Source organism: Ctenopharyngodon idella, chromosome 7 (genome assembly GCF_019924925.1).
Source record: "Ctenopharyngodon idella isolate HZGC_01 chromosome 7, HZGC01, whole genome shotgun sequence".
Lineage (NCBI taxonomy): Eukaryota > Metazoa > Chordata > Actinopteri > Cypriniformes > Xenocyprididae > Ctenopharyngodon > Ctenopharyngodon idella.
The window spans coordinates 373,623-400,636 of NC_067226.1; the positions used below are offsets into that span (position 1 = coordinate 373,623).

The window sequence follows — 27,014 nt, forward strand, 5'->3', positions numbered from 1 at the left end:
TCCAGGAGGTAGGTGTATGTGTGTCAAAGTCAACAATCAAGAGAAGACTTCACCAGAGTGAATACAGAGGGTTCACCACAAGATGTAAACCATTGGTGAGCCTCAAAAACAGGAAGGCCAGATTAGAGTTTGCCAAACAACATCTAAAAAAGCCTTTACAGTTCTGGAACAACATCCTATGGACAGATGAGACCAAGATCAACTTGTACCAGAGTGATGGGAAGAGAAGAGTATGGAGAAGGAAAGGAACTGCTTATGATCCAAAGCATACCACCTCATCAGTGAAGCATGGTGGTGGTAGTGTCATGGCGTGGACATGTGTGGCTGCCAATGGAACTGGTTCTCTTGTATTTATTGATTATGTGACTGCTGACAAAAGCAGCAGGATGAATTCTGAAGTGTTTCGGGCAATATTATCTGCTCATATTCAGCCAAATGCTTCAGAACTCATTGGACGGTGCTTCACAGTGCAGATGGACAATGACCCGAAGCATACTGCGAAAGCAACCAAAGAGTTTTTTAAGGGAAAGAAGTGGAATGTTATGCAATGGCCAAGTCAATCACCTGACCTGAATCCAATTGAGCATGCATTTCACTTGCTGAAGACAAAACTGAAGGGAAAATGCCCCAAGAACAAGCAGGAACTGAAGACAGTTGCAGTAGAGGCCTGGCAGAGCATCACCAGGGATGAAACCCAGCGTCTGGTGATGTCTATGCGTTCCAGACTTCAGGCTGTAATTGACTGCAAAGGATTTGCAACCAAGTATTAAAAAGTGAAAGTTTGATTTATGATTGTTAATCTGTCCCATTACTTTTGGTCCCTTAAAAAGTGGGAGGCACATATACAAACTGTTGTAATTCCTACACCGTTCACCTGATTTGGATGTAAATACCTTCAAATTAAAGCTAAGTCTGCAGTTAAAGCACATCTTGTTCGTTTCATTTCAAATCCATTGTGGTGGTGTATAGAGCCAAAAAGATTAGAATTGTGTCGATGTCCCAATATTTATGGACCTGACTGTACATCCAGCACTGTGGTCATAAAGGGATGGACATGGTCAGCAACAATACTCAGGTAGGCTGTGGTGTTTAAATGATGCTCAATTGATACTAAGAGGGCCCAATATGTGCCAAGAAAACATTCCAGCACCATTACACCAGCAGCAGCAGTCTGAACCATTGATACAAGGCAGGATGGAACCATGCTTTTATGTTGTTTAGGCCAAATTCTGACCCTGCCATATCTGAATGTCACAGCAGAAATTGAGACTCATCAGAACAGGGAACATTTTTCCAATCTTCTATTTTGGTGAGCCAATCTGAATTGTAGCCTGAGTTTCCTGTTCATAGTTGACAGGAGTAGCACCTGGTGTGGTCTTCTGCTGCTGTAGCCCATCTGCTTCAACCCATGCCTCAGTTGTAACGAGTGGTTATTTGAGTTATTGTTCCCTTTCTATAAGCTCAAATCAGTCCGGCCATTCTCCTCTGACCTCTGGCATCAGCCAGGCATTTTTGCCCACAGAACTGCTGCTCACTGGATGTTTCCTCTTTTTCTGACCATTCTTTGTAAACCCTAGAGATGGCTATGCATGAAAATCCCAGTAAATCAGCAGTTTCTGAAATACTCAGACTGTCTCCCCATGACATTTTGTTCGCAAATGTACATTTGCTGTTAAAACAACTATTGTTAGGGAACTTTGCTTTTACATTGTTTAGATACACCAGCTAGAGCAGCGGGGCATAGGGTGGAGGGGTGTCACAGGGGACATGGAAATGACTATAAAGGGTGTTACAACTTGTCTCTCAGTGGCCCTTCCGTCTGAAAGAACAGCCTAGACTCTCTCATATCTCCGCTTCACATAATGGCCAGCAGGCAGGAGGGTGTTTTTGTTCTGAAGGAGAAAGGCTTCAGGATGTTGCCGCTCAAAAGCAGTAGAAGTGGCTTCCTGCTGGGGGAAATGATCAAAAAGCTAGACAAGCCCCTGGGTTGGACACAGCAAAACTTTCCACTCTAATTCATATACACATATACAGGTTCATGCACATGTAGTGGAGTTGGAAATGCAGAAGACGCTCTCCAGATCTAATCGAGGTGAGAATATTTCTCCTATTTTAATAAATAGATGCATAGGTTCTGGAACATTAGTTTGTTGTATGTTGATTTTTGCATTTGAAATGTGTTATCTTATGACAAACATTAATTTTATAGTGAAACCATGTCATGTAACATTTCTGTGCTCTGCTAAGGTTGCTTAATCATTGTCAGAGGTGATTGGAAAAAACTAAGAGGAGTGGAAAGGTTTGGTTCAACATGTTTAATGAAAAGTTTGAAGATTCAAATGTCATGGACAAGTCACAACCATAGAAACCATGCTTCTGAGTAAGTTTCCATTCCTATGCATAACATATCTAAAAATAACTACAGATTCACATGATTAAAATTATCATTTAATTCTAATCTAATTTTAAGTGAATTTAAGCATAACAACAATTAAAAAATGTACACTATGAAAAATACACTACCGTTCAAATGTTTGGGGTTGGTATAAGATTTTTTTTAATGTTTTTTTAAGTCTCTTTTATTGCATCTATTTGATAAAATACAGTAAAATAATTCAAATTGTTAAATATTTTTATAATTTAAAATAACTTTTTATTTTAATATATTGTAAAATGTAATTTGTTCCTGTGATGCAAAGCTGAATTTGATCCTTCAGAAATCATGTTAATATGCTGATTTGCTGCTTAAGAAACATTTCTTAATATTATCAATGTTGAAAACAGTTGCGCTGCCACTGCTTCATATTTTTGTGGAAGCTGTGATGCATTTTCTGTCAGGATTCTTTGACGAATAGAAAGTTCACAAGAATAGCATTTATTTGGAATAGAAATCTTTTATATCAAAGTCTTTACTCTCACTTTTGATCAATTAAACATGTCCTTGCTCAATAAAAGTATTTATTTATTAAAAAAAGTTGTAGTCATTTACAGAGTTGTTAAATTATTAGTGTTTTTAAAGTTTGTGTGTTAGATGATGACAAAGTTAACTTTAATGTAAAAAATACCATGCACAATTAAAATATTCAGTATCAAACAATACTTATTCTTATGAATGTAAAAATGTCTAATATCTTCAGATTATAATATAGTGCAGATATATTGTGCATTCCTTGCTAACCTGTTTGAGCTACCCTTCAGATTTGTGCAATTTTTTTCCTAATTTTCCACAGACCTGACCAATGGAAGCTGCCAAATCCCTCTGGCAAATGACAGAATAGGTCTGACCTACATCTACAGCCTTTCCTTCTCTATTGGACTCCCAGCCAACCTGCTCTCCCTCTGGGGACTGTACCAGCTAGGCCGGTCTGGTGGAGGTGGCTGCCAGCTGTTCTATATCTTCAACTTACTGCTTTCAGATCTTTTCCAACTACTTACCTTACCACTGTGGATCCTTTACCTGCAGGGAGACCACCGCTGGCCTTACGGGTCTGTGACATGCCAGCTAGTGGGCTACGTTTTCTACGTTAACCTCTATGCCAGCGTCATTTTTCTTTGCCTTATCGCCCTGGACCGCTGTCTAGCAATTGTGTACCCTCTAAGCAGCCGTGGTGTACGGAAAGTGCGTGTGGCAGCCTTTTCTGGTGTAGTAGTGTGGACTTTGATATTTCTTTTCTGCCTGACTGGCCTCTATCCATCTGTGTTCGAGCCCCAGAGAGAGCTGTGTCTGGAGCAGTACCCTGTAAGCACTAGATATGCTTACTTCAAAATTGCCACAGTTGCTTTAGGATTCCTGATGCCCTGCTTTATACTAGGGTAAGTGAAAGGCACTTAAGGACATTTATGTTTTGGTGTTTCAGTGCAGCTGGGTCAATGAAATAATGTTCTTATTTGGTCCAGATCTAACAATTTATTTAAAAATTATAAACACTAAAAATAAACACTAAAAATGCAAAAGTTGATTTGTAGATTATTGTGCAGAGTGATCAGAGTCATTTTAAATAATTGCAAAAAGCTTCATTGAGGGACCCCCCCACCCTCCGCGCTTCCCTCCCACCCTCCCACACCACACACCACACACCACACACCACACACCACACACACACACACACAAAAAGACCTCACCATTCTGAATGGATTATAAAAGCTGACTGATTTCTAGAAGAAGTGCTTCTAATCATTCTAATCATGTTCTTGTGTTAGCAATGGTTACCTCCAAAGAAAGACGTGTAGCCATCATCGCTTTGCATCAAAATGGCCTCACATGCAAGGAAATTGCTATGTAGGCATATTACACCTGAAAGAACTATTTACCAGATCAAGAACTTCAAGAAAAGAGGTTCAACTGCAGTGAAGAAGGCTTCAGGATGTCCCAGAGTATCCAGCAAGCACCAGGACCACCTCCTCCTAAGGAGTCAGGAATCGTGTCACCACCAGTGCAGAGCTGCTCAAATTAGCAGCAGGCGAGTGTGAGTGCATCTGGATGCACAATGAGGCCAAGACTTTTGGACAACAGCCTGGTGTCAAGAAGGGCAGGAAAGAAGCCACTTCTCTCCAAGAAAAACATCAAGGACATACTGAAATTCTGCAGGAAGAACAACATCAGAAGACTGGGGCAAAGTTATTTTCTCTGATAAAGCCCCCTTCTGACTGTTTGGGACATCTGGAAAATTGTGACAAATTGTGATTTGCATTAACTCCAAGCACTAATAATGCAAGAATGGATCATCATCAGACAGAATTGTCTGATTGTCTGACAGAGCAAATTGCAGAATTTATGACTCTTTGCATATATTGAATGTTTTTGCCAATAAAAGCCTTCTAAAATTATGAAATGCTTATCATTCTTTTCAGGTGTAGCATAGAAAAAAAAGTGTGAAAAAAAAGAATCTTATTTTAAATCTATATTTTAGATTTTTACAATGAGGTTTCACCACATAACATTTTTAACATAATTAATTTAAAATTTTTGAAAAAAAAAATGGTATAAACGTTTTTCAAAACCAAATGAAAGCAACATGAACACTGTAAAAACAAATCCCCATAAAATTTACGGTAAAAAACGGCAGCTGTGGTTGCCAGAACTTTACCATAAAAAAATACTGTAGCAACAATTTAGGTTTTACGGGAGAGCACTTAGTTTACTGTCTATTTTACAGTTCAAAACCATATAATTTAAAGGTTTATATAGTAATAATTACGGTTCATAACAGTTTATTTAAAAAAAAAAAAAATCTGTTATATTTATGTATTTCATTAACTGATATAATGTTAATTTACCAACCTATTGAAGTACTAATACAGTTGCAAAAAAAAAAGTATGTGAACCACTTGCAGAATCTGTGAAAATGTGAATAATTTTAACAAAATAAGAGAGATCATACAAAATGCATGTTATTTTTTATTTAGTACTGTCCTGAGTAAGATATTTTACATAAAATATGTTTACATATAATCAACAAGACAAAAAAAAATAGCTGAATTTATTAAAATGACCCAGTTTGTCAAAATGTTTCACATTTTCTGCAAGTGGTTCACATACTTTTTCTTGCAACAGTATCTGTTTTGTACATTTGTAATACACTTACAACCACCAAACACAGTGGTGATAAAAGTCACATGATGAATCAAAGTTCATCACAAGCAGCTTTTCCAAAAGCTGAGAAGGACAATACTATTATATAGAAGGTGCACACAGTGTCATTCACACAAACACTAAACACCATCGTGGTAACACACATACAATTTTAAAAATGCAATAAACATTAATTTAACAACATTAGATGTAACATAAAACCCTAATGTACATAAATGATTAGAAAAAAACTAAGAAAAACTGAGAAGAAAGAGTTATTTCAACGAAAATACATCACATGTACATCACAAGTGTCATGCAGGGAATTGTGGGAATGTCAATTTACGCTTTTTCACTGTAAATTATACAATGACTTGTTATTTTTCACTTCCAAAAACTGTAAATTTAATGGTATTTTACCGTAAAATCACATGAAATGTACTGTTAGATCTATTAGTTATTCACCGTATATAGAATGGAAACTTTCTGTAAACCAATTAACTGTTTTTCACTGTAGCATTTTTTTAGTCTTTTACCATTAAAATCACGATCATTTTATACAGTGAAGTACATGAGTACAACATGAGTACATTTCTAAGAACTTGATAAAGATTTATTATCGTGGACGCACTTATTTGTCACTGCCCCAGCCAACTTTTTAGCAACCCGTATTTATTAACATGTTGTCTCAACACACAGGCCCAGGAATGAATTTGCATACCGGAAAAATGGCATTGCAAAGATGACAAACACAGATACAACGTCTGTCTCTTTAAAGGAATGTTACTGTAAACACAATCATAACTATATCATTCATAACCTTTTGGCCTTTCTTTCCTCTTATTCATATTCAGGTACACCTCGGCCCGAATCGGGTTAACTCTACAAAACTCCCCATCTGTCTTGGATCACGAACGCCGCAGGATTGTCGCCGCCCTGGTTGTCATCACTGTTATCTTCATTGTCATTTTTGGTCCTTATCATCTGGTGGTCGGCTACAGATTTGTCACACTGCTTCTTACGGAAACTGAAAAAGACCAGTGTTCAGTGGAAGTTTCCCTCTACCTTTACTATAGAATCTGCTACGGCCTCACAAGCCTCAACACCCTCCTAGACCCTCTTTTTTACATCTTTCTTTGCAACGATGCTCGCCAAGAGCTACGCAGATCTCTTCTCTGCATCTGCCTGGGGAATAGGGTGCACCAGGGATCACGAGTACCTACTTTTCCCAAAGGCCGTCTCAACCACAGTGCAGATGTTTAGCTGTCTCATACAGATGCTAATCGGGGTTAGTGGCTTTGTACGCCATGTGCTGAAACCAAGGTTTTTTCACACATGTTGTGATATTATCAGACTAAGATCTGATTACCTGTCGCCACTGCGATGACATCACTGATGTCATTAAGACATGGCTGGTATGAGACGCCCTCTGGATCGCTGTCACAGGGAATGTGTGTCAAAACTCCGCCTGCAGCAATTTCAGTCAATTGTTTAGACTCCTATACAGCCTGAGGAGACTCTAATACGTCTCTATATTGCTGAAAATAAATTTTTACATCTCCCGAATTCAGGTGTGATTTTACCGAATTCAGGTGTGATTTTACACTACCTTTCAAAAGTTTGGTTTTTTTTATTGTTTTTAAAGAAGTCTCTTATGCTTGCCAAGGCTGAATTTATTTGATCAATAATGCAGAAAAAAAATATTTTTAAAATAACTATTTTTAATTTCAAAATATATTATAAAAAGTAATTTATTACTGTGACACAAAGCTGAATTTTCATCATCATTACTCCAGTCTTCAGTGTCACATGATCCTTCAGAAATCATTCTAATATGTTGATTTGCTGTTCAAGAAACATTTCTGATTATTATCAATGTTGAAACCAGTTGATCTGCTACATATTTTTGAGGAAACCATGATACTTTCCTTCAGGATTCTTTGATGAATAAAAAGATCAAAAGAACAACACATTTATTTGAAATAGAAATCTTTTGTAACAGTGTAAAAGTCTTTACTGTCACTTTTGATCAGTTTTATGTACCCTTGCTGAAGGGTAAAATTGGTATTAAATTCTTTCTTTCTTAAAAAATATTCTTACTGACCCCAAACTTTTGAATGGTAGGCGTGTATTTTGTCCAACATCTGTAAAATCTGTGCTATGCTCTGTTAGTTGTTTTAAAAGAAACACAATCGTGTTGACAGTGATAAAGGTGAGAAATGGAAACTTTCTCAGGGAAAGCTGCAAACAAACAAACAAAAAAAAAAAGATCATGGATCACAGCAAGTAAGCAACAAGGGCAAAAGTTGAGCTCTTTTTAAGGATTTTAAGGATATCCAAATCATGTCTGACACCTACTGGAAGACATATGCAAAGGCAGGCATACATGTGCTGTCGGATCAGATTTTGTTAGAACAGTAGGCTACAATGAGAATATGAATGTAACAACATGCCTAGAGTGAAACTGAATGTGCTTGCTTTGGATGCATTTACACTATGGGCTGAAATATATATGTTCGACAATACTGCAGCTATCAACAAGTTCACTTCCGCAAGAAACTGGCAATCCACCTTTTTCCTATACTAGGCCTATGTTTTAGATCATGTGAGGCACTTCCGGTTTGAGGTTTAGTTTCACTCAAAAAGGCTGAAACAAATCATTTCAAATCATAAAATTGTGCTACAAATAATCCTTATCCGTCAGTGTGACTAAATGGGCTGTAAAATTTGCTCCATGTTCTATTTTTAGACGTCAGGACAATACCGTAACAATTGGTATTTTAATGTGACATGGTAGCCTACAAGAATATCTATGGCAAGATCTCTTTTCACTCACTGCATTATTTTCCTCCTGATTATTTTCTCTTTCCCCCATAAATAAATTCACTGGAATACACTAGAACAGCTTTTCCCAACCAGGGTGCCATCTGGCGAGAGCAGGAGTGCCGTGTAAAAAGTCCTTCAAATACTTTTAAATTGCTAAAATGTGTAAAATCATTTATTATGTACCATCAATCTCTCATGACTCCAATAACAACAAATAACACACAAATTTATAATAAAAATGCGAATCGTAAGAAAGGTTGGTCTGAATTTCGGTGTGAGTTGCGCATAATTCCTATTCCCATTCTTCATTCCTAGTGCGTACACATAAAGCCGCCTCTTGCAAGAGACTGGGTTGTAATTTTATATCCCAGACACAGGGAATACAAACACTGATCTCTCTATTCAAACCTGCAATAATTAATAAGTTTAACTGTCCCAGGACCTTACGGAGCCCCGTGCGGGGAAAAAATAAATTGTTCCCTCGTGATACTACACGAGTACTGCGTCATTCGTCTTATTAATCAATATAGTTTATTAATAAGACAAGACGCTATGGGGAAAACTCCTTTTTCTCAGATTCTGAAGCCTTTATACAATCACGCAGTGTGAACTGCTCGTGCATTGGTTCATAAAGTTTAAGAAAACGAACCAATGACGGCGTGGAGCGCACAAGCCAATGGTGAGCGAGCCCGCTCGAGCCCACCAAAAGGGGCGGGGTCTCGGGCTATATAAGCGGCCGTCTCACCATGGCAAATTGATTCATTCTCCTTCAGCGACGCAGATATCATCTCTTCGCTTGATCTACGAGACTTGAAGCCGCCTTCTCTGCAAGCAGCTGGATTAGCTGATCAGCTTGACGCTCTCTAGCAGCTCTGTTCACGTGCCGCTTCCGAGAAACCTGGTCAGCGCTCTGCCCCCGAGCCGCCTGCAGTTTGTGTGAGTGCACGGCGTATCCTTTGCAACTCGTTGCATATAAAAGAGCTTTTTTTCTAAAGAGCAAATTTCTGTGACGTTGCTTCAAATGTCGCACCACGATTGTGGCACGTGCAGAGCCCCTCTGCACGCTGATGACGGGCACAGTGAGTGCGTGCGATGTCTGGGCCAGTCCCACGCAGAAGCCGCGCTCACTGGATCGACCTGCTCTCATTGCGAGAGCATGAGTCTTGCCTCCTTGCGCTCGCGGATAGTGTTCCTTTTAGAGCGCGACTCTGCCCCTCGCTCCCTCCCGTTTTCTTCCTCCCAGGAACCTGTGAGGAAAGAACAGCGGGGCAGAGGATCCCAGCGCTCGGATGAGAGTGAGCTCACGCCGGCTCAGGTCCCGCGTGCCTCACTCTCTCCACAAGGAGAGGTTTCCCCCGTCTGTTTCTCCCGCCCAGACCAACGCCCCTCTGCCGTCACGAGCGACTTGGTCTCGTTCGGGGGATCTGATGACGAGCCGCAAGACGACAGCATGTCCCTGGTGGCTTCGGATGCCAAGGAGTGGTCGGGCTCACTTCCTGACCCCGCCCCCTTGCCGTCTTTGGAGCCGATTGACACCAGAGCGTCAATCGATTCAGAGCTCACCTGGGTGCTGTCAAAGGCAGTTGAGCAGCTCGGCTTGGAGTGGTCTGCGTCTGAGGAACCCACACGCAGCCGCTTAGACGAGTGGTTCCTGCCTGGACGTCGTCAAGCGCCTCCTCAGTGGTCAGCGCCCTTCTTTCCTGAGGTGCATGACGAGCTCAGAAAGTTATGGCGTGCTCCCTACTCTGCATCCTTCTGCCTCTCACGCTCTCACCTCTGTGGATGGCGCCGGGCAGAAAGGATATGACAAGCTGCCTCCCTTGGACGAAGCTGTGGCCGCACACCTGTGTCCGCCCGCCGCCATTGGATGGAAGACAAAGGCCGCCCACCCATCCAAGCCCTGCTGTACCACCTCGGCCCTCGCTGGACGGGCATACACCTCGGCTGGCCAAGCAGCTTCCGCTTTGCACTCCATGGCGGTACTCCAGGTGTACCAAGCAAAGCTACTCAGAGACCTGGATGAGGCTGGATACGACTCAGCCACCTTTAAGGAGCTGTGTAGCGCCACAGACTTGGCTTTGTATTCCACAAAGACCACGGCTCAGGCTATTGGGTGTTCGATGGCCAGCCTGGTGTTGCTGGAGCGCCACTTATGGCTCAACCTGACGGAGATCAAGGACGCGGATAAGGCCGTTTTCCTTGACTTGCCGATCTCCCCCACTGGCCTCTTTGGGCCCGCCGTCGATGGTTTCACCGAGCACTTCACAGCGGCACAAAAGTTGTCCCAGGCCATGCAACACTTTTTGCCTAAACGCTCCAGCTCCTCTGCTTCGAGCCGCCCTAAGTCTGCGCCAGCTCAGCAGCAGCCGCCCAAAGACAAGCTGCAAGCCGCTAAGCCCGCACCACGATCTGAGCACAGACAACGCTCGCGGTCTGCTAGGCGCCACCCTCCTCCGGCGCGACAGGGACCCCGGCCCAAGATAGCGTTGGACCCTGTGCCTCAGAAGTCGGCCTGATGTCCAAGAAAGGAAGAGGGGGAGGCTAAGTCCCGCCGTGGCCGGACCATCCTCCAAAACGCCTCACCCAGTTTTTCTGTCACCCCGTTCAGTTCCGGGTGCTCAAGAAAAAATGATTGTTGCCTACACAGAGCCTGTTCAAATGCCCTGGCAGTGCACCGCTGTTATAGCAACAAAAACAAAAAGCAAACTTATTGTAAATGATATTATCACAGACAATAATCTGGATTTGCTGTGTTTGACAGAAACTTGGCTAAAATCAGACGATTACATTACTTTAAATGAGTCTAGCCCTCAAGGTTATTATTTTCGACACAATCCTCGTCAGAAAGGCAAAGGGGGAGGTGTTGCTGTAATTTATAGTAATATTTACAGTATTAGTCAAAAATCTTTCAAATATAATTTAAGGAGCTGTGTAGCGCCACAGACTTGGCTTTGTATTCCACAAAGACCACGGCTCAGGCTATTGGGTGTTCGATGGCCAGCCTGGTGTTGCTGGAGCGCCACTTATGGCTCAACCTGACGGAGATCAAGGACGCGGATAAGGCCGTTTTCCTTGACTTGCTGATCTCCCCCACTGGCCTCTTTGGGCCCGCCGTCGATGATTTCACTGAGCGCTTCACAGCGGCACAAAAGTTGTCCCAGGCCATGCGACACTTTTTGCCTAAACGCTCCAGCTCCTCTGCTTCGAGCCGCCCTAAGTCTGCGCCAGCTCAGCAGCAGCCGCCCAAAGACAAGCCGCCAGCCGCTAAGCCCGCACCACGATCTGAGCACAGACAACGCTTGCGGTCTGCTAGGCGCCACCCTCCTCCGGCGCGACAGGGACCCCGGCCCAAGATAGCGTTGGACCCTGTGCCTCAGAAGTCGGCCTGATGTCCAAGAAAGGAAGAGGGGGAGGCTAAGTCCCGCCGTGGCCGGACCATCCTCCAAAACGCCTCACCCAGTTTTTCTGTCACCCCGTTCAGTTCCGGGTGCTCAAGAAAAAATGTTTGTTGCCTACACAGAGCCTGTTCAAATGCCCTGGCAGTGCACCGCTGTTATAGCAACAAAAACAAAAAGCAAACACACTCAAAAAGAGAGCATATTTCCTCTTCCACCCTACACATGCACCACAGTCCCTCACAGCGACTTAGTGCCAGAACTAATTCAGCCCCTCGCCACACAGCAGGCCATCCCCGTGTGAGTGTCAGCTTGGGTTTTGAACATAATAAAACGAGGTTATGTACTCCAATTCGCTCAAAGGGCCCCGTTTTTCAACGGTGTGGTCCAAACCTCTGTGGAAAGCAAGGATGCGCATGTCCTGCGTTCCGAGGTAAATGCCATGCTGGCGAAAGGGGCCATAGAAGTGGTCCCTACAGCACTGAGCTAGTCGGGGTACTACAGCAGGTACTTCCTCGTCCCCAAAAAAGATGGCGGCCTCCGGCCCATCCTCGATCTCAGACAGCTGAACAGGGCCCTAATAAAGTGCTCATTCAGAATGATCACTTTGAAGCAGATCTTCCCACAAATACGCCCGGGAGACTGGTTCTTTACCCTGGATCTGAAAGATGCTTATTTTCACATCCAGATAGCCCCCCACCCCAGACCCGAGCTGTGGGATCTCCATGTGTGGTTTCTCAACAGGAGCCTGCTAGCCTCCCAGAGAACGTCTTAAACACTATCTCTCAGGCCAGAGCTCCGTCTACAAGATGTCTCTACTCCCTGAAATGGGCTGTCTTTGCCGTCTGGTGTACAGCACGGGGCGAGGACCCATTAACTTGTGACATATCCCAGATATTGTCCTTCCTTCAAGACTTAATGGATAGAGGCCGTACTGCCTCTACCCTAAAAGTCTACGTTGCAGCTATAGCAGCTTCTCACGTTCCTATAGCGGGGCAGTCGATAGGGAGAAACAACCTTGTTGTTCGCTTCCTTAAGGGATCCAGGAGGTTGAATCTCCCTCGTCCCCTCACGGTTCCTACTTGGGATCTTTCAGTGGTTCTTAGAGGCCTTAAAGACCCTCCCTTTGAACCAATCCAGACTGCCGACCGATGGCTCCTCTCGCTAAAAACTGCCTTGCTGCTGGCCTTAGCATTAGTTAAGCGTGTAGGAGATTTGCAGGCGCTCTCTGTGAGCCCCTCGTGTCTAGAGTTTGGGCCTAACGACTCCAAGGTCGTCCTGAAACCAAGACATGGATATGTTCCGAAAGTCCTATCGACCCCCTTTAGGGCACAGATGGTTGTTCTCTCCGCTCTTCCTCCTTCTCAGGATGAACAGGAGCTGAACCTGCTCTGTCCTGTCAGAGCCCTGAGGTCTTACATTGACCGTTCCGCCTCCTTTCGTCAGGCAGAACAGCTTTTTGTCTGCTTCGGGGGCCATTCAAAAGGTCTTTTGGTCTCGAAGCCCAGACTTTCCAGATGGACAGTCAACGCTATAGCACTCACTTACTCCTCCTTAGGCCTTCAATGCCCCTTAGGTGTGAGAGCGCATTCCACGAGAGGTATGGCCTCCTCGTGGGCATGGTCTTGTGGTGTTTCCATTGCCGACATCTGTGCGGCGGCCGGCTGGGCCTCTCCGTCCACATTTGTCAGGTTTTATAATCTGGAGGTCCCTGCGCTTCAGTCGCAGGTCCTTTCTGCATAAGCTTCCCTGCAGTATCTACTTATGCTTCTACATTACGACCCCGACCGGGTCTGGGCGTAATTTTATTTCGTGCCCTCTTATATATACTCTATATATATACTCCAAACCCATTTAATGGTAAAAATTGAATTGATGTTCAACAAATAAAAAATAGAGATAATACTGATAAACAAATGATAAAGCTTGGGTTGTTAAATATTAGATCCCTTTCTTCAAAAGCACTTATTGTAAATGATATTATCACAGACAATAATCTGGATTTGCTGTGTTTGACAGAAACTTGGCTAAAATCAGACGATTACATTACTTTAAATGAGTCTAGCCCTCAAGGTTATTATTTTCGACACAATCCTCGTCAGAAAGGCAAAGGGGGAGGTGTTGCTGTAATTTATATTAATATTTACAGTATTAGTCAAAAATCTTTCAAATATAATTCCTTTGAAGTGATGGTACTTTATGTAACATTATGTAAGTTGACATTTGTGCTGGCTACTGTATACAGGCCACCAGGACACCATACAGACTTTATCAAAGAATTTGCTGATTTTCTATCGGAGTTAGTACTAGCTGCAGATAAAGTCCTTGTTGTTGGTGATTTTAATATCCATGTAGATAATGAAAAAGATGCATTAGGATTGGCATTAACAGACATTCTAAATTCTATTGGAGTTAGACAACAGGTGTCAGGACCCACTCATTGTCGTAATCATACTTTAGATCTAATATTGTCACATGGAATCGATATTGATGCCGTTGAAATTCTGCAGCAGAGCGACGACATCTCAGATTATTATCTAGTCTTGTGTATACTACATTTAGTCAAGGCTGCTAAACTGCCTCCCTGCCATAAATATGGTAGAACCATCACTTCTACCACTAAAGATTGCTTTATAAATAATCTTCCTGATCAGTTTCATCGCCTTAGCATACCAGATAGCTTAGAAGACCTTGATGTTGCAACAGAAACTATTGCCTCTGTCTTTTCCAGCACATTAGACTCAGTTGCTCCGTTGCGTTTAAAAAAGATTAAGGAAATTAATCCAATGCCGTGGTACAATGAGCACACTCAAGCCCTAAAGGTAGCAACCAGAAAAATGGAGCGCAGCTGGAAGAAAACAAAACTAGAAGTTTTTCGCCATCATTGGTTCGTTTTCTTAAACTTTATGAACCAATGCACGAGCAGTTCACAGTGATTGTATAACGGCTTCAGAATCTGAGAAAGAGGAGTTTTCCCCATAGCGTCTTGTCTTATTAATAAACTATATTGATTAATAAGACGAACGACGCAGTACTCGTTCCGTATCTAAGGGAACCGAGGTTACGTTAGTAACCGAGTACGTTTATGCTATTAATCATTCGAAACATGAGGACATTTTATTGGGATATTTCGTCCCTGCATGCGTTTTAATTCCACTGTAGTTAAATTGTGGCTACCTTTTAGCCTATTTTTTTAGTTTCTTAATTTTTCAGATCATAAGAACGAATTAATAGCCCAACAAAGTTCTCACATTTTTAGTGTTCTCACAATGTAATAAAATGTGATCAACAGGTCCGTAATTCATTTATAAAGGAACGCATTAATAAAAAGTGATCAACAATTTCTTAATTCGTTTACAAAGAAACGGTTTAATAAATATGATCAACAATTTATTAATTCATGGACACTTTATTTTTCTGTATGTTATGCACAGAGCTCTGTGTTGTACGGGAATGAATGTTTCAATGTGCATGCCTGACCTGTTGAAATACTTCAGTGAATTAAGCATTTTGTCTGCCGTCACTGTAATATTTCACTGTAACTGTAGGCTATTCAAATAGCTGGAACATTATGCATTTATATGATAAATTATAGCCTATAAATGTAAGCAAATAAATTATGGTGTAAAAAAATAAAAGTGTGTGAGAACTGCAGGACACACACATCTCAGTAGCCTGTATATGTTCGGGATTTAAACCCATGTCATTAGCGATACTGCTGTCCAACGCTCTACCACTGGACTACAAGTTGGCTTTCCAGTGAAATGTCCAGAAGAGAAGATCCCTTTTCCAGCAGTAATCAGTGCATCCGCGCACGCGAAAGAGGAGCGCTCTTCATTCCTCTCACTTCGCAGTAGTAAAAATAATCAACTCATTGCACATGATTTGTTGAGGAAATTTTTGGCACTGACTGTGAGATATGATGGTCTTGTGGTGTATTTATTTTATGTTTATTAAAGTGCAAGAGGACTGTTCAAATCTTAATCAGGGATCGCACTGCATTTTGTGGAAAACAATAGGTTACTGTCGTAACCCAGGTTATCTGAAACATCAAGTGGAGCGATCCACCTATGGGAAGGGAATCATTATAATAATCGATTGATCGATTGATCGATTGCACCTGTCTGCCTCACTGCTCAGAGTGGTTTGCGTCTGTAACTCCGTATAGCTTTGTTTTGAATCTCTTACTTTCATTCATTGTTGCTTATATTATCATTACCTTATATATAATATTGCCTACCACATTAATCTGACGTCGCTAGCTTTTAATCTTTGAATCTAAATCGCTATTACAACGCTTTTGCATCTCGCTAGCTTGTTAACTTGTCATCAGTCTCTCGTTTTCTTTTCAACGCGTTCATCAAACAGCTGTGGTAAGTCGGATCAGTCTACAAACACGGTGAGTCATGTCATCCTCTCCTAGTGTTATATCGTGTTCTGTTTGCCACATGTTCAGTATAGCTTTCTCTGTCAGCAACGAGGGATTTACATGTCATAAATGTAGGGAAATAGTCAGGCTGACAGAGAAAATCTCAGAATTAGAGACACGCACCCAAACTTTAATTGAGGATAGTAAGAATGTAAGGGCTTCAGATACTGTTTTGGATGCAGCTAGCTTAGTGAACTCTGTACATTGTTCGGTTCCGGCTGTAGAGCCCGTGCAGCAGGGCACTTGGGTAACGATGAGGCAGCACTCTTCCGTTCCAATAAGAACATCAAACAGGTTCTCCCCACTCAGTGAAACACCCACTGAGAATCCTGTCGAAAGTGCCCTAGTTATTGGCGATTCTATTACACGGAACGTGAAAATAGAGACACCAGCTACCATAGTCACATGTTTGCCAGGAGCCAGAGCACCTGACATCAAAGCAAATTTAAAAGTGCTGGCTAATGCTAATCGTAAATACTCTAAAATCATTATTCACGTCGGCACTAATGATGTTCGACTTCGCCAGTCGGAGATCACTAAAATTACCATTAAAGAGGTGTGTGAACTCGCAAGTACAATGTCAGGAAAAGTAATCTGCTCTGGTCCCCTTCCTGTTCGTCGGAGTGATGAGATAGTTAGCAGATTATCATCACTCAATGGCTGGCTGTCTAAGTGGTGTCCGCAGACATACTGGCTAAACCGACCGTCTGCTAGCTGCCTCACGTTACAGAAGTCAGATAATTCCCAACACATAGAAACTCTTACACCTAGATATTATTACATAGAGACTGTGTCTGTACCCCGAATGAGTAAAAACAAAAAACTTCCAAACCCATTTAATGGTAAAAATTTAATTGATGTTCAACAAATAAAAAATAGAGATAATACTGATAAACAAATGATAAAGCTTGGGTTGTTAAATATTAGATCCCTTTCTTCAAAAGCACTTATTGTAAATGATATTATCACAGACAATAATCTGGATTTGCTGTGTTTGACAGAAACTTGGCTAAAATCAGACGATTACATTACTTTAAATGAGTCTAGCCCTCAAGGTTATTATTTTCGACACAATCCTCGTCAGAAAGACAAAGGGGGAGGTGTTGCTGTAAATTATAGTAATATTTACAGTATTAGTCAAAAATCTTTCAAATATAATTCCTTCGAAGTGATGGTACTTTATGTAACATTATGTAAGTTGACATTTGTGCTGGCTACTGTATACAGGCCACCAGGACACCATACAGACTTTATCAAAGAATTTGCTGATTTTCTGTCGGAGTTAGTACTAGCTGCAGATAAAGTCCTTGTTGTTGGTGATTTTAATATCCATGTAGATAATGAAAAAGATGCATTAGGATTGGCATTTACAGACATTCTAAATTCTATTGGAGTTAGACAACAGGTGTCAGGACCCACTCATTGTCGTAATCATACTTTAGATCTAATATTGTCACATGGAATCGATATTGATGCCGTTGAAATTCTGCAGCAGAGCGACGACATCTCAGATCATTATCTAGTCTCGTGTATACTACATTTAGTCAAGGCTGCTAAACTGCCTCCCTGCCATAAATATGATAGAACCATCACTTCTACCACTAAAGATTGCTTTATAAATAATCTTCCTGATCAGTTTCATCGCCTTAGCATACCAGATAGCTTAGAAGACCTTGATGTTGCAACAGAAACTATTGCCTCTGTCTTTTCCAGCACATTAGACTCAGTTGCTCCTTTGCGTTTAAAAAAGATTAAGGAAATTAATCCAATGCCGTGGTACAATGAGCACACTCAAGCCCTAAAGGTAGCAACCAGAAAAATGGAGCGCAGCTGGAAGAAAACAAAACTAGAAGTTTTTCGCATTTCGTGGAGAGAGAGAATGATTGAGTATAGAAAGGCCTTAAAAACTGCTAGATCTGCCTATTTTTCAAAACTTTTAGAAGAAAATAAGCACAACCCTAGGTATTTATTTGATACAGTGGCTAAATTAACAAGAAATAAAGCTTCAACTTCTGATGTTTCCAAGGAGCACAGCAGTAATGACTTTGTGAACTTCTTTACTTGCAAGATTGACAATATTAGAGAGAAAATTATAACCATGCAACCATCTACTACAGTATCGCGTCAGACAGTGCATTGTAGTGTCCCTGAGGAAAAATTCCATTCATTTACTGCTTTAGGAGAGGAAGAATTGTCTAAATTTGTTAAATCATCAAAATCAACAACATGTATGTTAGACCCTATACCGACTAAGCTATTGAAAGAGATGCTTCCAGAGGTCATAGATCCTCTTCTTAATATCGTTAATTCAGCTTTATCACTAGGATACTGTTACAGGACAGAAGGGAGCGGAGACACAGGTAAGGATTAACAGGTTTATTTCAGGTAAAGCAGAGCGTGAGAAGAGTGCAGGTGAGTGAAGACAGATGAATGGGTCGATGAGCCAATGAACTGGAACTGATACTTGTCTGTGTTCTCTAGGGAGCGTGGATACCGGGAGACGAGGAGCAGACGAACACACAGGAGAAGCACAGGAGACGAGGAGACACTGGGAATCACTGAAGACGCTGGAGATAGGTAAGTAGTCGAGTCCTGGAGGTAAGTGAACACTGGTATGTGTTAACGAGACCGGACAGTGACTGAGTGAACTGGCGTGACTTATATGTGGCTGTGGTGATGATTGTGAATGAGCGTCAGGTGTGGCTTGTCAGTACTCAGGAGAGGGAGTGCGATGTGATTGGGTGAGTGTAGAGCCTGGCGTGTCTGTGACATTACCCCCCCCTCCACGGTCCGCTCCTGAGGACCGCGGACCCCGACGTCGTGGTGGTCGACCTCTGCCTCGGGGGCCTGGCTTGCTGGGGTGTCTGGCGTGGAAGTCGTCAAGGAGGCTGGGATCTAGGATATCATTCCTCGGGACCCATGAGCGTTCTTCGGGGCCATAGCCTTCCCAGTCGACCAGGTATTCAAGGGACCCACCACGACGTCGGGAGTCCAGGATATCTTTCACCTGGTAGGCCACCCCGTCTTCTGCGATGAGTGGAGGAGGGGGATCTTCGGGGTCGCCAGGCTCTGTGGAGGGAAGAACAGAGGGATGGTGAGGCTTCAGGAGTGACACATGGAAAACTGGGTGAATGCGATACTCAGGAGGGAGTTGCAGGTGATAGGTGACGGGGTTGACTTGCCGGATGATGGTGAAGGGGCCAACGAATCTAGGACTCAGCTTTTTACAGGGCAGGCGCAGCTTGATGTCCCGGGTTGACAGCCAAACCTTCTGCCCTGGTTGGAAGTTGGGTGCGTGGGAGCGTCGAAGGTCGGCTGTCAACCTGCGCCTGCGTAGGGCTCGCTGGAGTTGCAGATGTGCTGAGTCCCAGACCCTCTCGCTCTCCCGGAACCAGTAATCCACCGCCGGAACGTCTGATAGTTCCCCATCCCAGGGGAAAAGTGGGGGCTGGTAGCCAAGCACGCATTGGAAAGGTGTAAGGCCTGTAGTGGGTTGACGAAGAGAATTCTGGGCGTACTCGGCCCAGCCCAGGAACTGGTTCCAGGAGTCCTGGTGGCCGTGACAGAAGGTACGCAGGAAACGGCCGATCTCCTGTATCTTCCTCTCCGTCTGCCCGTTCGTCTGTGGATGGTATCCGGAGGAGAGACTTATGGTCACACCTAGGAGTTTGAAGAAGGCCTTCCAGACTCGGGAGGTGAATTGGGATCCACGGTCTGATACAATGTCTTCAGGTAATCCAAAGTAGCGAAATACATGGTTGAATAATAGTTCTGCCGTTTCCATGGCAGTGGGGAGTCCAGGCAGGGGAATTAAACGACAGGACTTGGAAAAGCGGTCGACGATTACCAGCACACATGTGCATCCATCGGAGACAGGAAGGTCGGTGATGAAATCCACTCCTAGGTGCGACCAGGGACGAGTGGGAACGGGCAGAGGCTGGAGTTTTCCGGAGGGAAGATGGCGTGGACTCTTGGAGACGGCACATTCCCTACACCCTTGCACGTACCTTCTGACGTTGGATGTCATGTTGGGCCACCAGAAGCGCTGTTTTAACAGCGAGAGGGTTTCGTTGACCCCGGGGTGGCCAGTGCCCAGTGAAGTATGGGTTGAATGGATGAGGGGTGTGCGTCGTGACCGGGGTACATACTTCAATCCGGGGGGACAACCCGGCGGAATGCTGGTGGAGGCATTGGACTCGGGGAGCGTCTCTTCCGACCAGGATATGGGACTTACTATGAGTCTTTCGGGGATGATGGGCTCTGGATCCTCGTTGCTCTCGTCGAGGCTGTGGATACGAGATAGGGCATCGGCTTTCACATTCTTCGATCCGGGACGGTAGGAGATGGTGAAATTAAATCTCGTGAAGAACAGAGCCCACCTGGCCTGGCGGGGGTTTAGTCTCTTGGCTTCACGTAAGTATACTAGGTTCTTGTGGTCAGTTAAGACAACAAAAGGGTGTTTGGCTCCCTCAAGCCAATGCCTCCATTCCTCTAGGGCAAGCTTGATGGCGAGGAGTTCGCGGTTGCCGATGTCATAATTGACTTCCGCCGGGTTGAGCTTCCTGGAGAAGAAAGCGCATGGATGGAGTCTGCTGGGATTCCCCTGCTGCTGGGATAATACCGCTCCCACTCCGGTGGTTGAGGCGTCAACTTCGACGATGAAGGGGAGCTCAGGGTCAGGGTGAGCCAGGAGGGGAGCGGTCGTGAAGGCGGTTTTGAGGGCCTCAAAGGCTTGGGTGGCTGCTGGGGTCCAGGACAGAGACTTGGGCTTACCACGGAGGAGGTTGGTGAGTGGACCGGTGATGGAACTGTAGTGCTGGATGAAACGGCGGTAGAAATTGGCAAATCCTAGGAATCTTTGTAACTCTTTAATAGTGGAGGGAATGGGCCATTCTTTTACAGCTGTGACCTTCCTCTCGTCCATGCGGACGCCACTGTGGTCGATGTTGTAGCCGAGGAATTGCACGGAAGGCTGATGGAAGGTGCACTTCTCGGCTTTCAGGAAGAGGTGGTAATCTCTCAGGCGTTGGAGGACCTCCGCAACGTGTCGGCGATGTTCGGCCAGGCTCCGGGAGTAGATCAAAATGTCGTCAATGTAGACCAGGACAGACCGGTGCAGGAACTCCCGGAGCACCTCATGCATGAAGTCTTGGAATACGGAGGGGGCGTTGACCAGGCCATACGGCATAACAAGATATTCATAGTGGCCGGTAGGTGTCACGAAGGCGGTCTTCCACTCGTCCCCCTCACGTATTCTGATGAGGTTGTACGCGCTGCGGAGGTCCAGCTTGGTGAACACAGTGGCGCCGCGTAGATGTTCCAGGGCTGCTGGGACGAGAGGAAGAGGGTAACGGAATTTTATGGTGATTTGGTTGAGTGCTCGATAATCAATGCAAGGCCGCAAGCCTCCGTCCTTTTTGGCCACGAAGAAAAAACTAGAAGCAGCAGGGGAAGTGGACGGTCGGATGTAACCTTGCTTGAGAGCCTCGTCGATGTACTCCTCCATGGCTTTCTCCTCCGGGACGGATAGGGAGTATATCTTCCCTCTGGGCACTGGCTCACCTGGGATGAGGTCAATGGCACAGTCCCATGGCCGGTGAGGAGGCAGCTTGGAGGCTTGCTTAGGACAGAAGACATCTCTGAAGTGGGAGTAACAGGCTGGGATGTCCGTGGAACGTTTCTCGAGAGGGCTTTCCACTGTGGTAGCCCCGACTTGGATTTCATGGGAACTTGGAGAACTGGGCGCTGGGAGTTCGGGAAAACAGTCCTGGAAACATTGGTTACCCCACTTCAGGATCTCTCCTGTCCTCCAGGAGATGGTGGGGTTGTGCTGCTCAAGCCATGGGCGCCCTAGGATCACGTCAGATGTAGACTCCTCCAGAACCAGCAGCTGTATCTCCTCGGTGTGAAGCACTCCCACTTGGAGACGGAGAGGTCCCACGCTGTAACGTACCTTCCGTAAAGGTTTTCCTGTTATCGCGTGGATCTGGTAGATCTTCGGCGTTGGGGTGGTCTTGAGACGCAGCTGGCGACAGAGGGCTCCGGAGATGAAGTTTCCAGCTGACCCAGAATCGAGGAGCGCACTGGCTGGAAGACAAAGTTCAGCAGCAGTAAGTGTTACTACAATTGTGAGTGGTTTCATTTTATTTAGAGTGGGCAGGACGGCACTCACCAAAAATCGGGCAGGACGTAAAGGGCATTCAGCGATATAATGCCCGGCATCACCACAATACAAACAGAGATTCTGGGTCAGCCTCCTCTGTCGCTCAGCTGCTGAAAGGCGTGAGTGCTCAACTTGCATATTATCGTTTGCTGGTTCCGGGGAGCTGACGGACTCTGGCTGGCGGGAAATGGAGGGGAATAGCGGCTGGCCCTGGTGCTCTTCTAAGCACAGCTGCATACGAGTGGCGAATCTGATAGACAGCTGAATGAATTTCTCGAGCCCGATGGAATCCTCGTATGCAGCGAGATGCAACCGCACACGGGGATCGAGGCCTTGACGATACGTGGTTATTAAGGCCTGCTCATTCCAGCCACTAGCAGCAGCGAGGGTACGAAACTGGAGGGCATAATCAGACACAGTTAGTGCACCTTGCTTTAAATTGCATAATCTCTCACCAATCGACGAGTCCCAGGCGGGTTTTCCAAAAACTTCCTTGAAGTGGGTTGTAAAACTTGACAAGGATGATACAACGGGGTTGTTTAGGCTCCAGAGAGGTTCAGCCCATCGCAGTGCTTTCCCGTGAAGCTGAGAGATTATGAAAGCCACTTTTGAACGATCGTCTGGGTATAAGTGCGGTTGCATCTCCAGGACCAGCGAACATTGCAGGAGAAAACCGTTGCAATCCTCCACCAGACCAGAGAAGGGCGCCGGTTTGGCCATGGGACTGGCGACCACGGGAGGTGAAGGAGCTGTGGCGGTGGATGCGGAAGTGTTCGCTGGTGGCGTTGTCATGGAGGTGCTGGTGAAGGTGCGACGAAGTGCATCGACCAGCTCTTGAATGGGATCCGGGGTGCTCATGCTGTTACCTGGACGGTGTTGGTCCGGTCTTCTGTTACAGGACAGAAGGGAGCGGAGACACAGGTAAGGATTAACAGGTTTATTTCAGGTAAAGCAGAGCGTGAGAAGAGTGCAGGTGAGTGAAGGCAGATGAATGGGTCGATGAGCCGATGAACTGGAACTGATACTTGTCTGTGTTCTCTAGGGAGCGTGGATACCGGGAGACGAGGAGCAGACGAACACACAGGAGAAGCACAGGAGACGAGGAGACACTGGGAATCACTGAAGACGCTGGAGATAGGTAAGTAGTCGAGTAGGGAGTCCTGGAGGTAAGTGAACACTGGTATGTGTTAACGAGACCGGACAGTGACTGAGTGAACTGGCGTGACTTATATGTGGCTGTGGTGATGATTGTGAATGAGCGTCAGGTGTGGCTTGTCAGTACTCAGGAGAGGGAGTGCGATGTGATTGGGTGAGTGTAGAGCCTGGCGTGTCTGTGACAGATACGTACCGAAAACTTTTAAGCTGGCTATTATTAAACCTCTTATTAAAAAACCACAACTTGATCCTAGAGAATTAGTCAATTACAGGCCGATCTCAAATCTCACTTTTCTGTCAAAAATACTAGAAAAGGCAGTATCATCACAACTATGTTCCTTTTTAGAAAGAAATAGTATCTGTGAGGATTTCCAGTCAGGATTTAGACCGTACCATAGTACTGAGACTGCTCTCATTAGAGTTACTAATGATTTGCTCTTATCATCAGATCGTGGTTGTATCTCTCTATTAGTGTTACTGGATCTTAGTGCTGCATTTGACACTATTGATCACAATATTCTTTTAAATAGACTCGAAAATTATGTTGGCATTAGTGGAATTGCACTGTCATGGTTTAAATCATACTTATCTGACCGTTATCAGTTTGTAGTAGTAAATGAAGAGATGTCATATCGATCACAAGTTCAATATGGAGTACCACAAGGCTCAGTACTAGGACCGTTGCTGTTCACTCTGTACATGCTACCCTTGGGAGATATCATTAGGAAGCATGGCGTTAGTTTTCACTGTTACGCTGATGATACTCAGCTCTATATTTCTTCGCGCCATGACGAAACTTACCAATTCACAAAATTAACGGAATGCATAGCTGATATAAAAAATTGGATGACCAGTAATTTCCTACTACTAAATTCAGAAAAAACAGAGATTCGAATTTTTGGACCAAAAACTTCTTCACGTAATAACCTAGAATACTGTCTAACACTTGATGGCTGCTCTGTTAAGTCTTCGTCGTCAGTTAAGAACCTGGGTGTGCTCTTTGATACCAATATTTCATTTGAAGGCCATGTTTCTAGCATCTGTAAAACTGCATTCTTCCATCTTAAAAATATATCTAAACTACAACATATGCTCTCAATGACAAATGCAGAACAGTTAGTTCATGCATTCATGACCTCAAGGCTAGATTACTGTAATGCTCTACTGGGTGGTTGTTCTGCTCGCCTGTTAAACAAACTACAGCTCGTACAAAATGCAGCAGCTAGAGTTCTTACTAGAACTAGGAAGTATGACCATATTAGCCCAGTTCTGTCAACACTGCATTGGCTTCCTGTTAAACATTGTATAGATTTTAAAATCTTGCTAATTACTTACAAAGCACTAAATGGTTTAGCTCCCCAGTACCTGAGCGAGCTCTTAATGCATTATAGTCCTTCACGTCTATTGCGATCTCAGAATTCAGGCCAGCTGATAATACCTAGAATATCAAAATCAACTGCAGGCGGTAGATCCTTCTCCTATTTGGCACCTAAACTTTGGAACAATCTTCCTAGCATTGTTCGGGAAGCAGACACACTCTGTCAGTTTAAATCTAGACTAAAAACGCATCTCTTTAACCTGGCATACACATAACACATTATCAATTTATTTTTTCAAATCCGTTAAAGGATTATTAGGCTGCATAAATTAGGTCAGCCGGAACCGGGAACACTTCCTATAACACCAGATGTACTCATTACATCAGAAGAAGAATGGCATCTACGCTAATATTAGTCTTTCTGTTTATCCCGAGGTTTACCGTAGTCAACCGGATCGAGGCCGTATCAAGGTGAGATTGAGGACCTATGCCTTGACACGACCACAACGCACCCCTAAAGTGTCAGCAGAGATTGAGTCAACTAGATCATCCATTGTGAAGGCCTCATCGACACGACAGCCAGTGGCACAGTTCCTCAACAAACCGTCCATACCGGCGTGATGAATACGATGGATTGAACTGGAATAAATACTTTGAATGTTGCGATCCTATCGGGCTTATGATAGCTACCTGAATCGTAACAAAGCACTGTTTGCCAGAGGAGAACTGGCCCCCCGACTAAGCCTGGTTTCTCCCAAGGTTTTTTTCTCTCTATTTTAACACCTATTTGCCACCTGTTTGCCACCTGATGTCACCTGTTGGAGTTTGTGTTCCTTGCCGCTGTCGCCTTTGGCTTGCTTAGTTGGGGACACTTGACATTTGATATTCAACAGTGCTTTGCATCTGTCTACATTGACAGCATTTTCTTTAAGAGCTGCTGTGCAGCCAAAATTATATACCATTTATCACTGTAAAGCTGCTTTGACACAATCTGCATTGTAAAAAGCGCTATATAAATAAAGGTGACTTGAAGGGCATCCGTACCTGACCTCTGCAGAAGCATCCAATTGCGCCAAGTCTGGCTAGACAGACAGAAGCACGTAGCCAATGCCAGGTAAGGCCTTACCTGAGAGCATATATGGGCTGCACACGCTGCTATTCTCCAGTAAGTATATTCGCTTCTCATGCGGCAAGCGGGGCAAAGCTGTTGGATCGCTCCACTCAGTGTTTCAGAGAACCGGGGTTACGACATTAACCTATTGTTCTCTTTCATCATCTCGTGTTCGAGATCCACCTATGGGAGAGACATGGACAGCTCCCCAATACACTCACAGTGAGGTTCTGTAAGCCAGAGAAGGATATGGGACTCCCCTTGCGAGGGGACGCCCGTGAAATGAAGAGCTGGTCACTCTTGCGGAAAGCGCTGGTCCTGGTAATATACGTCTGTAATGCATGGACAGGACACAGAGCATTCAGCCTCTGATCCTCCGTGGAGGAAAAAGGTGGAGGGTGAAAAGCAGACAGCTCCAACACCTCCGACGCGAATGCCGTGAAGCACTTAGGCATAAAAGCCGGGTTAGGCTTAAGAAAAACCTTATCTCCACTAAGAGAGAATTTAGTGCACGAGGAATGAACAGAGAGTGCATGTAGCTCACTGACACGTTTAGCTGAAGCCAAGGCCAAGAGCAAAGCCGTCTTGAAGGACAGCAGCTTCAGGGAAATACTTCCCAGGATGCTGCCCGACTGCTGAGCCCTCAAAGCCCACATGACAGGCAGAAATAGCCACCAGTAGATCTTAATAGCGCGTCCACGTCCATTAGCGAGAAGAACATAGGACAATGTGCACGTCACTGTTACAGAGCGGCAAAGATCGCGTAACGGGCTGAAATGCAGTGACAAAACTCATTTCATGAATGCTCTCATTCTCAAAAGTCCCAGAAGCAAAACCTGGATAGATGAAGCCATTAGACCCTGCATCTGAGACATGTGCGATATTGCACTTTTGCTCCCTCTCTGAACTGTGACAGACATTCATAGTTCATTAGAGAGAGAACGTGCTCGCATGGATACTGAGTTCAGCTCCAAACCCAGAAAAATCACACTTTGACTGGGTGTAAAATTGCTCTTGTTTACATTCACCCTGAATCCGAGAGATG

At 44.3% G+C, this 27,014-nt stretch overlaps 3 protein-coding genes across 3 annotated transcripts in view; 2 read left to right on the plus strand and 1 right to left on the minus strand.

Moving 5' to 3' along the window:
* The window catches only part of LOC127516283 (uncharacterized), a 344,148-nt gene that overhangs the window by 140,658 nt on the left and 176,476 nt on the right, over positions 1–27,014 (minus strand). The gene's annotated exons all lie outside the window — the stretch shown is intronic.
* On the plus strand, positions 1,830–7,682 carry si:dkey-165a24.9 (probable G-protein coupled receptor 132). The gene is made up of 4 exons (XM_051900755.1): positions 1,830–2,092; positions 2,248–2,380; positions 3,231–3,813; positions 6,427–7,682. The coding sequence occupies exons 2-4, from the start codon at positions 2,371–2,373 to the stop codon at positions 6,833–6,835; spliced, it is 1,002 nt and encodes a 333-aa protein (XP_051756715.1). The 5' UTR covers positions 1,830–2,092; positions 2,248–2,370; the 3' UTR covers positions 6,836–7,682.
* Positions 12,019–19,347, plus strand: LOC127516273 (uncharacterized). The gene is made up of 2 exons (XM_051900741.1): positions 12,019–13,911; positions 17,323–19,347. Exon 1 carries the CDS (start codon positions 12,019–12,021, stop codon positions 13,534–13,536), a length of 1,518 nt encoding a protein of 505 aa, XP_051756701.1. The 3' UTR covers positions 13,537–13,911; positions 17,323–19,347.

Coding starts and splice junctions, on each gene's coding strand:
- LOC127516273 (XM_051900741.1), top strand. CDS start 12,019: ATGCACCACAGTCCCTCACAGCGACTTAGTGCCAGAACTAATTCAGCC.
- si:dkey-165a24.9 (XM_051900755.1), top strand. Junction 3,814..6,426: donor ATGCCCTGCTTTATACTAGG/GTAAGTGAAAGG, acceptor ATTCATATTCAG/GTACACCTCGGCCCGAATCG.